This window comes from Calidris pugnax, unplaced genomic scaffold (assembly GCF_001431845.1).
Source record: "Calidris pugnax isolate Ruff unplaced genomic scaffold, ASM143184v1 scaffold207, whole genome shotgun sequence".
Classification (NCBI taxonomy): domain Eukaryota; kingdom Metazoa; phylum Chordata; class Aves; order Charadriiformes; family Scolopacidae; genus Calidris; species Calidris pugnax.
Genome location: NW_015090931.1, coordinates 986,586 through 1,003,681, shown reverse-complemented (window position 1 = coordinate 1,003,681; position 17,096 = coordinate 986,586). Strand labels below are relative to the sequence as shown.

Genomic DNA, 17,096 nt, shown 5'->3' with positions numbered 1-17,096 from the left:
AGCAAGACTTCCATCTCACCCACACTCATGTTGTACCCAATGATCCTTATGATCCATTCCCACTTGAGATATTCTATGATTCTATTCTACAGTTTTCAAGCAGGTCCTTCCTACTACAGGAGGTGAGAACCATCAACTCCTGCCTTTATGTAGGTGAACTGAGCCTGTAGGTGAAGTTATAACTTTCAGGATCACTGCTGTCTTGCAAATGAAATGCGTGGAGTTTGTTAGCCACCTTGAATTTCTCCTAACATCAGGTAAACCTGAAGTAAAGTGAGCTGGCTTTATACAGAAACACGAGAACAGCAACCTTTACAGCAGAGATAGTACCAAAACAAGGAGTTCAGCAGCTCTCAATCTAAAACAGGGACTGTGGGTCTGATACGCTGTGGCAGGACACTGTAATAACAGAAACTTCTAAACTGAACTTTGTCCAACTGTTTGCTTGCTGGAGCTATACTTAAGATTCATCAGCATTAACCATCTACACAATGCTCCTAATGTTGGAGTATATGAAGGGCACTTGCAACTTGACTTATTTTGCGGTGTCAAAAATCTAACTCAAAGTCTAATGATAAGGTTGAAAAACTTCTATAGGGATCAGTGAGAAACAACACAGGTATGGAAGATAATGCTTTTCATATATATATATGTGTGGACGTCTATGTGTATATATACACTTATACTAAAAGCAGTGCATTCTTCATAGCATGTAAAGTGTAGCTTCAAAATATATGACTCTATGCTTACAAACTCATAGGGAAGAAACGAAAATATCTAAATTATGAAACAAATAGTTCTGACCTTAAATTAAGAATCCACTTCACTGAACATTTTACATATGGAGAGTCTCAGGTCACTCCTTCAACCTATTATGTATTCAGTAAATGCACAAACAGAGCAAATGAATGTACGCACCTGAATAGTCATCTGTTCCATAGTCTTCTGTAGGGTCTTCAACTGGACTAGAGCGCACTCTTTCTACTTTGGGAAAATCATTTCTTGGTGAGTATGGCTGGATGGATGTTCCATACAGTACTAAGGACCACTCTTTCAATTTGCCTGGAAGTTAAGTATTTAAAATCTAGGTTTAGAACCCATTTCTAATGCCTCTGTTTTACAAAAACATATCACTTGTAAACATGACTTTATGACTAGGAATGGAAGACATTTTTCAAATACCCCCTTCAGTTTAATATTGATAGTGCAATTACTGCTTCACTATAAACTGAGAAAACATACTTTCTTCAATCACATTTTTACAGTATTTTCATTACATTCCAGTCTCTTGTAGGTCTAGTAAAAGTTTGCACCATGGGTTGAACTCAAGATAAACAACAAAACCTCTGGCCACACAGTTACTTGGAAAATGCATAAGGTACTCAAGACAGAGTTTTTGTTCCAGATTTCACTTTACCTCAGAACATTAATTATGCGGTAATTACTATTTGAGATATTTTAGCTAACTAGCTGTATTCAGAACTCTTACTTTAGAAAGGGGTTACATTTTGTTTTTTACTCAAGACTACTTTTCATTGGCTATCAGGACACTTCTTGATGAACAGGAAACAAATTTTTTTTAAATCTCTGCAGTAGAATATCAGTGTCCCCTCCCAAACCAGCATGTTTTTTTTATATTTATCCTAGTTATTTTGCAGATATATCACTGCATTTTCTGCATTCATCACTAATATTCTATCCTCTCAGTACTTGAGTGAAAAAACAAAAAAAATGTTTGCCTGCCTGAAGCATTATTTGACTTTTTGGCAGGTTTTTTTGTGGAAGAATAAAAAGAGAAATGTCTATCAAGGGAACAGTTCAGGCTGTCAGGACACAAAGTGTGAACTTCCAGTCCCCACCTTTCTGTCTATACTAGCTGGTGTATTAATTCTGTGACAAAACAAAAAGACTCGGGCCTGAAATAATACCTAAGGTAATGATGCATGAAAAACACATCCCTGCTTGCCTAAGTTTGGTCTTATCCTATCCTCTTGATTATACTTATCTATGCTGGAGTAGCTAGTTGTAAATGTCAAATTCTCATCAGAAGAGAAAAGAAACAGGGGAGCAGGGACTATTTTTTTAAGAAAAGATCCTGTTTTGGAGGCTGTTTTGTAGTTAAAATGCTCTTCTCTTAGAACTATTATTTAAAATTAAATGTAATCCACGTATGTATCTTCTCAAGAAAATCACTTAATGCACTTCAATACACTCAAGCAATCTTCTTCTTTGTTCATTTTAATGATACTCCATAATTTGAGCTTTCATATTGATCACTTGGACTTTTTCAACACGTGCAAGCAAATTACTTTGACCTAAACACATGATTTTCTGTATTTTCCCCAGTGTCATCTGGTATCCTCCATTGACACAACCAAGACAATACATGATCTCTCTGCTTTTACATACATCCTCCTAGCAGTAAGCAACAATAAGCAAAACCACAACCTGACAGATGACAGCCCAATTCTTTTAAATGGGTTATACTGAGGTTAAAAATGGGAATTTCTGTTATCTCTCTGTCTCTTGCCAACCCAATTTAATCTTTCTGGGACAGAAATCTCACCATTTCATATGAAACCTTCTCTGCTCTAGACTCAGTTTTTGAGAAAAAACTATAGGCAAGACACTACATCACATGGCAGTTGTTTCACATGCCTCCACAGCAGCTTTCAACTTCTCACAGCTAAAGCAAAGAATTACTTCTTGAAAGAGACATTCAATACTGATTTTTAAAAAATAACTGATGAAGAGTCTACCACACCTGCTGCCAAAATACAGGCTAATTACCTCGTCTATAAAACTGCATTTGCCTTATTTTCAATTTGTCTTTTCCTACCTCTAGCTCACAGCAATGTAGCTCTTTGGCCCCTACTAAATAAAAAAAGACCCAAATCACATGTGTGGGTCAAGTTATCTCACAATGTTCTTTAGAGTGATTCATCTGGGTCCTTAACAGCATCTTTTTAGGAAAGATAAGGGTTCTCACTTTTAACCAGATAGGCAGTCATCTCTACGGCCTTTTCAAAGCTACAACTTCTCTACGTACAGTTTCTTTCCATTTTGTGTTTAAACTCACTTCTACGGCATATGGACCACAATATATTGGATAAAATAAAAAAATGTGTGTTTTGCTAAGTTATTCAGATCTTTTCATTCTCAACATTATTTTGCTCCAAAGATCACTAAACTTTCCAAGGGTTGATTTTGTACTTCTTCCAGAACGCTGTTAAAAATACTGAACACTAGGCAAAAATATTTGCAAGGACCCACTAAAAATAACCACAGGTAAAGATGCTCCTCAGGCACAGTGTATTGTGTCTGGACTTTACACACGTGGAAGGGCTTGTACCAACATTACTGCAGGAAAGATTGGTACTTTGAATGTATACTTAACGCAAAAGGGCAGCAAGGGGAATAATGCAAGGTCTCTCGGGAGATTAGTTGCCTTTTAAGAATGGCTCAGTAAATAAAGAGGGGAAAAATTCATGTGACTTGCCAGCAAATAAATGAAGTGTGCCTAAAGGCAGGTTTAATTTGCACAATGAAAATATTTTAATAACTAAGTATATATACATACACACACTTTTATAATGAATAAACAAAATGTGCACATTTAAGCCAAAATCTTTCTTTCCTCTTTTTTGGCTGATTCCGTCATTTAGTTTGGCTAGAATAATACTTTATCCTGCTTGTATTTAGTACGTAACAGAGGTCCCATATTGTACGTATAGGAGAAAGGGTATATCACAGCATTTCACAGCAAGCACATGTCCACCTCCATAAACTCTACAGAATTAAATGCAGAAATCACATGCACTGGTTTTATGAACTGGACCCTGCATTTCTTTACGGGTAACAGATGTGGCGTTACCTTGCCAATGCAGGGATATGATGACATGTCGGCTCTTTGTTCTCAATTTGATTACAGGAAAACTGCAGCTCTTAATTATAAGACCTTTCAATAGCTAAACAAACACACGCACACAACAGAAACAAGAAACAGGCATGATGGTGATATCAGTGTGATAAACTGCAGGCTATGGTGGTAAACCAGAGAGGCACCATAAATTACGTTCAAGCATCTTCTGTTTATTTCACTTTATGTTCAGTGCAGAGACTAACCCCGACATGCTCAAACACATGAGTTTATCCACCACCAGTATATGGCAAGCACTTTCAAATCTTTCTGAACAGAAGTGTCACTGGACAGCTTCTATCACAGGGCAACCACAGCCCTAGAAAGTTGGGGGACGTATCACCAGACAGCATACCAGGATCCCAATTCACAACCAGATTGTAACTTGTGAAATGCAAATACATGTAAAAACCTGACCACTCTCAAGCGCTGTTTCCCATTGCAGTTAAAAGAAAGTAAAGAGTAAGCTCTCCATTAGGATTTCTCCAGTGCATCAGCTTCCTCCACAACTCTTGGTTGGGCTGGTCTACATTCTCCACATTCCCTGGCCTTACTGCCCCTCTTCTTCCAGAGCTGGGTCTTTAGGCTTTAGTCCTCATGGAGGAAAAGAAATCTGTCCCATGAGATTAGCCGCTGTAACACTGAGACGAGTATATATAAAGTATTGAAATCAATCCACCAGTAAGAACAAAACAACTATGTATGTAAAATGAGTGTGCAGGAACGGGCTTTAAAGTGTAAAGCTGGAAAAGTAGCTGGCCACTTTTAGACTGTCATGGTGACATAAACGGGCTGTAAAAGATGTCTGGACAATAGCCTGGATGAACAGTTTGCAAAATGGCTCCATGCTACCTCTTTTCTAAGTTTTTGTACAGGGCATGTGCCAGGAAAGAGAGGAGAGGAACTGCTGAATAGCACTGTGGCGCTCCTTCATGCCTGGGTGCTGGGTTCTGGTACGTAGAAAGGTGAGGAGCTACCCTAACTTTCCTTCAAGCCTGAGACATTTCTGGCTGCAGAAGGAATAACAAGTGCAAGTTGAAGTTGAAAATAATTTATTTTTGTTTCTTCTCAGTAATCTGATTAAAATCAAATTGCTTAGTTGTTCTTTAATACCTCCCCTCGGTCCCTTGTAAATCACTGAATATTAAAAAAAACCCCAAACACCAAACACCGCTCTGAAGTCCTCAACAGTTCTGCTTATAGTCTCTGGCTGCTTTTCCAAATACATTTAATGAATAGCTGTTTTTTCCCTTTACTGGAAAATTGACTCTGCATTTACTGGTGCAGTTAACATAATTTAGCTAAGAACCTTTTACCACTGCAAAACCATGGTAAGAAGTGATCAGGACAGATAACATGAGGTGAAAATTGAAACACTGGCAATGCTGTTTTTTCCTTTCAGAGTTCTAGAGGATGATAATCAAGATTTTCAAAATGCTGTGCTTAAAGTTAACTGCTCGAGTATATAGCTGACATTTAAATGACGCTGGCAACCTAGAGTTACCACAGACTTTAATAAAAAGTTTTTTGTTGCTCAGCAATTTTGAAAATCACACTGATTATCCTGCTCTTCCATAGGGACTTACTGGCTTCATATTATATAACAGGCTATAAAAATTTTGGCTTATGACCACTGATTTAGCATCATAAAAAGAAATTCAGGTTATGCAGACAAATGAGACAGGCAATAAGAGAATACGATTTGATGGCCAGACAGGCAGAGCAACTTTTTCAAAAAAGCAGCGAGATTGGCTATCTGGCCATCTGCTGCATTAAAACCAGCATAACTCAGCTAATCAAGACCAGAAATAAAGAACTAAAATTCTCATTCAATTCCATCAACTTCAACTTGGGTGAGGTTGATCTCTGTGTTAGATTTTTTAGACAGAAAAATACCTAGGCAGCATAAAATCAGCACTTCCATTTTGTCATAATTTTGAAAATGAGAGGATTCATGTTTGTCCACAATAAAATGTGTAAACACAGTTAAGTTTGGCCTATGCACCACTTGGAATAGGAAGGAGACTGGACTACTCCATGTTCACACATTAGAATTCCTCTTAGGCCCTGGCTTGCTCCACGTTATGATGAAAATAATCCTACTGAGTTTGAAAGCTGCAGAAGTGATTGGACTGGCTGGCCCCTCAGCAAGGCACGTTTACCTTGAAGAGGTGAACTGCACGTAGCCTTCATTCCAATCTGAATAATTTAAAAAAACGAATTTCAACCAAGAGGAAGACAAAAGCATTTCAACTCCATATCTGGCGACAGAAACATTATTGGGCCTTTCTTGGACAAAGTAGAATTGAAACAATATTCTTCTAGAACAATCAACCGTAGGCACATGCCCTATCATTACCCAGTCTTTCTTATTTTAATTTTCTTATTTTAAACACAAGCTTTTAAGCACTTCAGTTTGCATTTTTACCAACGTTTCTTCATGTGTGCTTTTTCATGTAGTAGAAACAATAAAAGTACTTACATTTAGTGAGGCTCATTTGAATAGTTTTAATGACTTCCAATAACCCACTAATTCAGGAACAAACATACTTAAAAATCCCCTATTGTTAATTTCACAAAGATATATTTTTATAACTTCAAGTACATTAAGTTAACATCTATGTCTTAAAATTCAGAATTGATTTTCAGGAAATCAGAAAACTTACTGATTTGTGAGTTTACTTAGCTGAGGTGGAACGTATCTTTTATTTCACTGAATTATAAACTAATTCTATTGCAAATGTCATTGTAGTCCTAAATACACTACACAGCAGAATCCTTATAATTAATTTTTATCTATCAGAAAGCAGTAACCAACTAGATTTGTCAGTTCCAATGTAATGCTACTGCATTCTGACATGCTGTCCAATCAGAGTAAGTTTTAATTGATATTTAGTGATAAATGATTTCCGATACATCAGTAGTATTCACCTCTCTAACATGTTCTAATCTAGATTATTTGTTTTAGTGATATTTCAATTTTGATTATTTTTATTAAAGGGTTTCCACCTACTTTGATGTGAGACTCCTAAAAGAAGGACTATATTCAGTATTCATGCATAAACAGTGGTATTTTTGCCTGTGTATAATTTATCTATTTCAAAATGGGTTTTAAGGTTTAAATTTTGAGTAACTCCAAGGCCAAGTACACACTCATCTTTCATAACTAGCAAAATGGAAATAAGCATATATACTCATGAACCTCTTTGAAAGTCCTTCCCTCAATCTCCATTTCTTTCAAATTGCTCATACTGAAACGCGTGAATGAAACTGAACTGTGCAGTAGGAATTAAAAGCAGAAGAACGTCTGTAGCCTCAAAAATTTTTATTAGGAGTACATTTTGTGGATGAATGCCAGGTGTGAGCACTCTGCCCATACAGATAGGAGCACAATGCAATCTACCAATGGTAGCAAGCCATGAAATTCTTTCTTGTGTATAGTGGGATTTTCTAGTTGTGTAAACACAGATAAATGCCACTTTTTCTTATGGGTAGGATAAAAGCCACAAAGCAAAGAAAAACAACATGAAAACAAATCCCTGGGCCCTGTGTAGCTGATAGAGGCCAAGTAAATATGGACCCTGTATCAGCCATGAAAGTCATGGGTGATATGAACACAGCAGAGTAACTCTGGGCTGCTCTAGCTTACGTTGAAGACCTGTCCGATAATCTATATTCAACATCCAAGAAAACAGAAGCCTACACATGGAGATACTATAACTCCTTTCACATGTGTCACCTACAGTTTTATGCAGTTTTGTATCTTTTTCCTTGAAAACTGTGCCTAGTAAAGACTTGGCTTTGTTTAAAGCACTGACTCCTGGTAACCTGTCAGAAGGTACAGGGTTCTGCCTCTGTTGAAGAATTCATGTCAGGAATGATGTAGCTCTAAATGGCCAAAGTTTCTTTTTATACTTTGAGGCAACACATGTGACTGCATGAAAGAGGGCAGTTTACCCCTGAAAAGATGAATTTTTCCATGGAAACCAGACGTAAGTGCAGAATAAGAGAACCAGGTTTCTTAAATGGAAATAACAACAACATAAAAATGAAGTGCATTGATAACTGAAATTAACAATAACTCTCATCACAGCTCTGCCTTCATGCTAAAACTGGTGAGATGTTCCAGCTGTAAATAAAAGGTGGGAAACAGTCAAGGCAGTATTGGCAAATGCAAGCATTCTTCTGAATTCAGTGTACCCAAATAATGTTAAGTCATACCTGGAGTCTTGAAATTTCTCAGCTGAGATGGAGTGTCACAGATTTCCAAGATCCAGTCACCTGCTGCTTTTTCACTCCAGCAGTGAGTAGTCATAAACTCCCAATTTTTGAATCCTTCCATGGAATGATCAAATAGCCTAAAATAAGTCATGACATAAATTTCAAGTGAACCATTTTATATGGGGAGCTAAGCCTCCAAGTCTGCAAACTCTTGAATTATATACTAATTAGCCAGCTCATTCATCTGTGCCTTTACATAATGTTACTCATGATGGTATTCCCACACATATTTCAATTATATTCAACAGTTTCTTGTTGTTTTGAGATTCTTTACATGCCATCATTTGCCATAATGTGAAAGAGAATGGAAAGATAGTTCATTGCAAAAGAAAAATAAATTGCTAATACTGTTTAATAGGATTGGGACACGTGCCTTGCATAAAATACAACATATCCGTTGCTTTAACAGCATGATGTAAATACAAACAACTTGTAAACTGGGAAATTTCTGTAACATTTATTTTTGGCTTTGGAATGGAATAATCAAAAAGGCCTTGAACTAAATGACTGAGACAACATTAGCAATTCAATATATGTGACTTCCTGCGAGGAAATAAAATGACCAAGGTATGCTCTCTTCAAACACTTGACAGAATTGAGTTTGGGTAAAACTGATCTAACCAACAACATTATCTTAATTTAATTAACTAGGTGTTAGGTGAAGAGGTTGGAATTTAGGCATGGATTACGATAATTTCTAGGATGGGGGCCTAGTTCAGAGGCTGCAATGTGATGCTAATGCCATGGGGGAAGGGGAAAGAGGACTGGCCAGAGATTTTATTACCTAAAACTGGAATTTATTAGTGAGAATTTGGAAAGACAGAAGAGAATTTGCACTTTTATTCAGTGCTCACAGCGTGTTGTCTGGTACCCCAAAGCTACTGATGGGGAGGTGCACTCCAGTCAAGAGTGTCACCTCCAATAAAATGGCACAGCTCAGCTTTAAAAAATACATATACACATGTATATATACATATACACCCACACATATGTAGGTACATATATTTCTCTACAGATACATGCATATATATACATATATGTTTATCTATTTTTATATATGCATATATATACATTATATATTTGCCACTACTTTAATTTGGTCTTTATGTGTGAAAATTCCACTGGTAATAGCTATACTTAAATATTTTTCATAAAACAAGATCTCTGCACTAGAAAATCCTTTTAAAACCCTTTTCTATAAAATAGAAAAGAATAAAAAGAATAAAATTTAAAACCTTTTTCCATAAAATAGAGAAAAATCTAGTATTAGACTACAAAAGTACTATGATATTTTACACTCACTTGATTCTTTACTGTTATTTTCTAAGCTAATTTCAAACTTTATTCTCAAAAGGTTATGAAGTTCAGCATACTCTGGGAAAGCAGGATACTTTTGTAGCAATGTGAATATGCGTCTATTTCTTGTTAAAATCCCCATGCTGGATGTGAATAAAATGCTGTATTTCCTGCTGAAAAATTCAGTCAGTCAAAGGCATGGGGTCAGGTACTGTGAATCTATGTCTACTGCAACAGGACATGCATGCCTGGTGCACTTTATAGGATACAACCCAAAGCTGATTTTCACGCTTTTATTTGTGAGATCTTTTTCTATTTTAAATGGATGCCTATAATAGTACTCTTTTTTTTATTAGTGTTGATAACATTAAATTAACATATAGATATATATTTGGAACTAGCCTTCATTTTCACTGATAATTAGGTGAGATTTTCTTCTGATGCAGTTCTTTGCCTGTGTCTGTGTGTGTCTATATGTGTGTATATATATATTTTGCCAGCAGAATTGGCCTGTTTCACGTCACTGTTAAATCAGTTGTTTGAATACAGCAAACCTTACAAACACATGGCACACATCTTTTAAAGAAAGGGTAGAAATTATTACACAGTTATTGCCCAGTGTTTGCATGTGGCTATGTCCAATTTAATTCATTATGTAGGTTATTTCCAACTGTTCCTCAAATTGTCATACTGTGTTTTGCTGATAACTAATGCATTACTTTCTAAACACCTTGTCAATCCGTCAAAGCAGCAATGTACCGCTTTGCCATTGTGGCAACTAAATTATATAGTATTATATGGTATTATGTAAGTACTATACAATTATATTGTAAATTCTGTATTCACTGGGCTTCCATTCACAAGTTGCTGTTTATTTTTACTGTAATTAGTCCTATAGTATTCTTTATTTAAGAGTGTTCACTTGTCGTGTTTTGAAAATTTAAATTATCATCAAGATTGCCATTTTAAAATTGCACCATTCTTCTATGCAATTTTGGGAAGATGAGACAAAAATCCCTTGTGACTTTATCATAGGTATTTAAAAAAAACCTTTGCCTAAAATATGGTATGGCTGAAATTGCAAGTTTTCATCTCTTTATCCACAGCAATGGGGAAAATCCAATAATACTCTTTCATGGAAAATTGTATAGTTTTTGGAAAGCATACTTATTTGCAAGAAGTTTGAATTTTATGAAGTTATGTTTAAATTGGAATCTTTTAATGTAAGAACCACATTTCTACAAAAGATTCTATGAATGAGCAAAAAATGTACAGATAGATCAAAGAAACAGTAGAAAAAAAAAGCAGAAAGATACTGACTCTGAGGCTGGCTGTATTTGTATGTTATACATGCTCAATGGTCCAAGTATTTTTGTGTTGCTCCACTTATGCACTAGACTCTCAAATCAAAGAACCTGTGAGGCAGTACATGGATCTCCCTTTCAGTTGTGTTAAATGAATGAATGAAATGATCAATTGTTCGGGTGTACTCTTCCCTATTCAGAAAGAAATAAATAAAGAATAGGATCTTTTAAGGATCATGGAGCCAGTGCAGATAGTTATCTGGTTTTGTTATTTGTCAGATTGATACTGAACAAAAATTCATATCAAGAACACACAGAGAGCTTCTTATGGACTAGTAAATTATTAGTATATGGTCTGCTGAATTTTTAGTTGACTATTATGGGTTATTATAGACTAAAATAGTTAAAAATATCAGAATAATCTAATAATTTTTATGACCATAATCATATACATCTGCAACACCTGTACTCATGGATGTAACATGCTTTTAAGTACCAAAGTGAGTAACAGCTTTTGAATCTTTCCAAAATAATGTAGCCATAACAGAATGCCAAATATGTTATTCAATTACTCAGGCGACATCTCTTAAAACAGGACATTCAAATCAGGGTGACATGACTGACTATATCCAGACAAATAAACTATGGGCTACTGCTTACAATGAATAGCATGACATTTAAAAATAATTACCCTTCTCTCTCTGAGAAATTTTATGACATACTTATCATATGCCATATGTAGGTCTACATAAGAATATATATGTTACAGAGTGTAAAGAATTACTTTCTTAAAACAAATTGAAGGGTCTTCGCCTCTTCCATTGCCACCACTTCAGCCTAGAAATTACATCACCTTTCTATTTAGGAATATAGCTTCAAGCAGAACTATTAATCTGTAATCAAATTCTAAACCCAGAGGAAGACAATTCGCCATTTTCTTGGAATTCCATGAATGGGAATATAAGGCTGGTCTCTCATACTTAAATCTACTAGCATTAAAAAACTGAACAAGTATGTCAGCTTCTTTGCAAAGAATCTCTAAGTTCCTAAATGCTCAGAATTCATTTTAATTTTTAATATCCTGTGAGAAAAGGTGGTTTTTTTCATGTGAGAAAAGTGAGCTTACAGTTTTAAAAGAGTAAGGAGTGCCTTCCTGAACTGAGCACCTGAAAATCCTTTGGTCAACTATTCCTTAGAGCAGCTCTTCTCTTCAGGGTTCAACCACCAGCTCCCTGTGAGGTATAACCCCTGAGGAACTGCACAGAAGCCAAACTGACTTAACCAAAGCTTCAGTGAGACCCTACTACCCACTTGCACGGAAACAGGAAAAAAAAAAGAAATGGTCAGTGAGCACAGAGGCACTTCAAAAGCTTTCTCACCTACACATGGCAGGGAAGATCACTTAAAACTTCCGGATGTGAATCTGAAGAAGATTTATTTAAAATGTATGCATACATATCTTTCTTTTTAAAAAAAAATAAAAATCTATTTTACATCTGGTTATCACAATTAATTTTATGAAGCAATAGAGATCTCTGAGCTGTTGTGATAAAATTTTTTGGAGAAGAGTAGCATGAACAATAGGGTACATTGCCTGCCAGCATGCGTAGTGAACAGTACAGCAACCACTATCTTTAAATATGGAGAGCTTGTCCCCAGGGACCACACATATCTACATGAGATGCTCCATCATGACCTGTAGACATGTCACGCTGCTGAGTTCCACACACCACACAGCTGTGTGGCTGATACTTACAAGCTGCATGTGCTTTCCTATTTAATTTGCAGTAAATTTTCAGAAATCTCACTCTAAACAGGCAGAAATCCTAATACAAGAGCATGACTGAACCTGGTGCCATATATACAGACTTTTCCTACCCTATCCTAGGTTTGAAAAAGGACATCTGATTAGGGTAAGGGCAGTAGAGAACGCTGACTGTCCATCACATAATCCAGTTTATTCCAAGAGAAACTCAGTACAGTAAGTGTTATAGTAAGATTGAGGCGGGCCTAGTTTTAGTAAGGCTAGGAAAAGATTAATTCATTCTCACTATACTAGTTGTGGTAAACTTAGCTGCAGGAAGGAGAAATGCTGGGCATTCTTCCCCAGCCCATCTTAAATAGCTTCACTCTTTTCTATTTGATTCAATATAAGACTCAGAAATGGAGACATTTAGCTGGATCCTAAATATGTCCTTAGCCACTTGTCTTCACTCCCACTCTGACTCTGGAAAATTAAGTCAAACTTTTACTGATGGATTCTAATTTTCTACTAAAACTGAACTTCAGGTACTGAATTCTAAAAGGCAACACAAGCCTACTCTGCAGATCCTTGATTAATTTTTTTACTAGTCTCAGTCATCAAAGAAAGACATGCGTCACTCTAAATTTCAGATAAATTGTACTTCATTCTTCTTCCACATTTTCCTTTGAGCAAGTTCCAGGATCAATTTTAGAGTTACATAGAAGATAGTGGCACTTGCATTCATTCATGCATTCAGAGCTGAGCAAATCAACAGCATTTTTCCCCTCTTTGATAAAAAGAAAAAACTTTTTTTTTTTTAATTGATGTTGTGTCTGTAATATCCCCAGATTTCCCCACCCTATCTACTGCTGCTACTGCCAGGGTCTAACAAAAAAAAGTATTTTTAGAGGTATTGACATTGCAATTGCAGTTCAAAAAGGGTTGGCAGAAGGGCAGCAGGATGTCTACTCACACCACCTCCTGAAGCCCCCACCCCCCAAAAAAAAAGAATAGAGAAAAAAAGATAACCTGAATGAAATAAAATATAGCAAGTGTGAGTGGGGAGACACAGTTTTCCGAGAACCGCATCATCCTGTAGACATAGTACAAGCAGAGGATTATTATTTGCTCACCCTGGACTTAATATTACCACTGGAGAGTCCTTTTCAGTTACTCTTAACAGTGAGACTCTACATGAAGGTTGGGCCTACCCTTTCATCATAGTTGGATACGTAAAATATTGTTTTTGTTATTAGAGTATAATGTGTAAACTGCAATAAAGATGTAAGAAGGACTAGTTCAGAAATCAAAATGTGCTCCTATAAAGAAAAGGTTTCCTCTACTTCTGATCACCAAGACTTTTTATGAAGCAAACTAGCAAGTAAGATTAGATGAGAATACCTTGTGTTTGATCTAAGAGTTTCCTGCAGAGGAGGGTATTATTAAAATTTACTGATTATCTAAGGTTTCATGATAGGAAAAAGATGGTCATGAAAATACTTCCCTTTGTTACTGAACAGAGGTATTATTAATGTCAGTGCCATATAAGCACAGGAAGCTAGTGGCCTGGAAACTTGCCACCATGTGGCTAAAAAATTTCAGTTACGCAGTTTGAATGGCAGCAGCTGCTTTAAATTTAAAGGGCAAGAATTAAACAAGCCATGACTTCAATGGGAGACAAATGAGCCCCTAATTTTGCTGCTTCTATGCTCTTTGTGTTTAGGTTCTCCTCCATAGTCCCCTCGTACTGAGCGTTTGTTAGAACTGACCTTGGTACAGTTTTTGAAAACACTCAGAAACCCATGCTGCCAAATCCCATGGCCAATTGTTTTTAAAAGGGGGATACTGTTCCCCTTTGGACTTAACTGTAGCCTCATCCTCACACCAGACAGCACTTTCCAAGCCTGTATTTTCCTCTACTGCAGTACATCCAATGTAATCATGTTTAGTACTTTCCAAACAACAAAGCAGATGTTCCCTGTAATGCAGTTTTTGAAGAATGCACATGAGGCTCAAGCCAGTGACAGTGTAATCCACCAAATGCCTGCAAAAGAATCCACATCGTCTCTGACTAACAAGTTTTCTTACTGAAGTCATTTTAGGGGATGCCAACATTAAGGATAAAATATGCAGAAAAAAGGCCAGATACTGCCTTGAGGGACCTACTCGTCAATGCACCAGAAACTACACAATGCCTCTTCTTCCAGAACTAGTGGAGAAGAAGTGCACATGTGTAAAATATACCTTTTGCACTTTAAGACATTTTACCAGCAAACTGTTTTAAATTAAACCCAGATGAGTAATGGTAAAGCAATGAGGTTTTCCCTGGGTTCACTAAAAACAGCTGGTATTGCTGCTATTAATCATGTACGTGTGCATTAGAAGGTCTTGTACGTCTGAGAAAAGCATCCCAGACAGGTAGTAGCAATGTGCAACAGCCTCTGGGACTTTTGCCTATAGAAAAAACACCCAGACCACTTGCTGCCAATGCATCCCTGCATGCTACTTGTACTTGAACACATTTATTCCTATGCCCTCATCCATAATACTTTAAAAATCAAATACCTCATAACTAAATTCTTACATTAGAAAATAACAACACTCATACTCCAAGTTTTCTTACATTAGAAAATAACAACACTCATACATGTTATTTTATAACATGATGCTAAAACATATACAGCAACACTCAGTATACTACTAATTGCCAGACCACTAAGCTGTTAAGACCACTGGGTTTACACGAGATTGTTTTGTTTGGATACTTACTTGGAGGACTTTTAATTTCTTTCTTTTTGAAGCATGGAAGAACTGCTGCATGAAAATGGAATAGAAAACTAAAGAAGCATTTCTTCAAGCAGAAAAACAAAAGCTTGTTTCATAACTGCTTAGACGGTAGATGTCTGCCTCTGCACTGGATAGCACAGAACAAATTCTTTGTTCAGTGTAGCAAGGAGATACATAGATGTGTATGTCCATGTGCTTTATCAGCAAGGCACTGACAACACATATAATGAAACACAGGAGATATTCTAGAGGGCTGCAAAACTTCCAGGACAACTTTCCGTTTGATGAATTAACAAAGGGTACTGAAGAAACTTGTGGAGTATTTTCAGTACACTTTTTCTTTTAAATTAACCTAATCTCTAGTAGTGAAAATGTGAGTTCAGACTTCAATCAGAACAAAGTCCATTTGAGCTCCACCAGTCTCCAAAACAGGTCCTCGCTTTCAAGAGGGAAGATAAGTCCTTCTGCCACTAAGGGTCAGGAAGACACAAAAGTCTCCAGGGCTAGACAGTCACTATATCAGCATTGCTGAAGCAATGTGGATGATGAGGCAGTCCAGAGAGCAGGGCACTCCCAATTCATCAAAAGCCCTGAAGAGTAGGACTGGGGATAGAAGCTTTTGTGAAGACTTGAGTGTGATGGCAGAAGAGTTCTCACAACATAGGTGTGATGCATTGCACCTTTTACTGTGTCTGAGGTATAAAACATCAGCTAACATCAGCTTTTGTGTGGGAGCCATGCTCTGTGTTCCAGCAGAACAGCAGTCATCAAAATCTGCTAACCTCCATGGAAAAAATTTTCCCTATCATACTATGGTCCCATCAGCAAGAAGATTTTCTAGACAGTTGGAGAAGTATAGAAGCATTTCTTATTGCAACTGTAACTTATTTGCACATTTGGAAATTGCATAGAGTTTGAGGAAGTTCCTGGGGTTTCTTAGTGCTCTTGATCACTGATTTAGCAAGATTTATCTGGGAAGGACTGCCCATGTTTTCTTGCAAGAAAATTTCTGCTTGTACACCAGAGGAACAGAAATATCACTGAGAAGTTTTCCAATTTGCTGTGGACAAATATTCAAGATGCACCTTATCTCCAGGAACTGAAATTGCACTAATGTTGGAAATGCTGCACTGGATAAAGAGATACTTGTTTGAGTCCAATCTGGAGAAAAAGAGACAGTTTGATGTAGCGTCACAGTTTCTCCAGGAATATAACATAGGTGACAGGACGAGAAAAAGGACTCATCTTTCTTAGTTGTTGTTGTTAGAGTGGCTGGACATTCAAAAGCAAGTATCCACCACAGATCTGTGGGATGAAGGAAATGGCTGGCTTTGAAAAATTTTAATAGGCCATTTACAAATGGACCCATTAATTTCAAAGTACTAATGCAACTTCTCAGTGTTGTCCTACTAGGAGCCTTTCACGGGTTGAGCATACTACTTCAATGTGCATGAGGAAAAAATGGATATGGAAACTGGTAACATCAGGAGTCATAACTGTATTCACAAAGCTTAAAGAAAATAGTAGTAGAGAATTACTATTCTGTCTGTCTTTAATTACTAGTGAACAAAGGTTAAGAAAGGAGAAAAATGAAAAATAAGTGCCAATAGTATGTAGAAAGACACTTGCATCCAGCTTCCTTCTGCACACTGAGCCTGTTACTGTTTTCTTCACGTTTTCCAGCCATCTAGTAATTCCTGAGCCACACAAGACTATCAAAATTGACTAATTTATGTTTTGGAGGTGAGGTCCTCCCACAGCTTTA

General features: G+C 36.8%; 1 protein-coding gene across 2 annotated transcripts in view; it reads right to left on the bottom strand.

Moving 5' to 3' along the window:
- The window catches only part of PCSK5 (proprotein convertase subtilisin/kexin type 5), a 303,186-nt gene that overhangs the window by 97,812 nt on the left and 188,278 nt on the right, over positions 1–17,096 (bottom strand). For both annotated transcript variants that reach the window (XM_014951658.1, XM_014951659.1), the window contains exons 13-14: positions 8,141–8,277; positions 919–1,062 (exon numbers count right to left, since the gene is read on the bottom strand). In XM_014951658.1, coding sequence (XP_014807144.1) covers positions 919–1,062; positions 8,141–8,277 — 281 coding nt within the window. The remainder of the gene's footprint in view (positions 1–918; positions 1,063–8,140; positions 8,278–17,096) is intronic.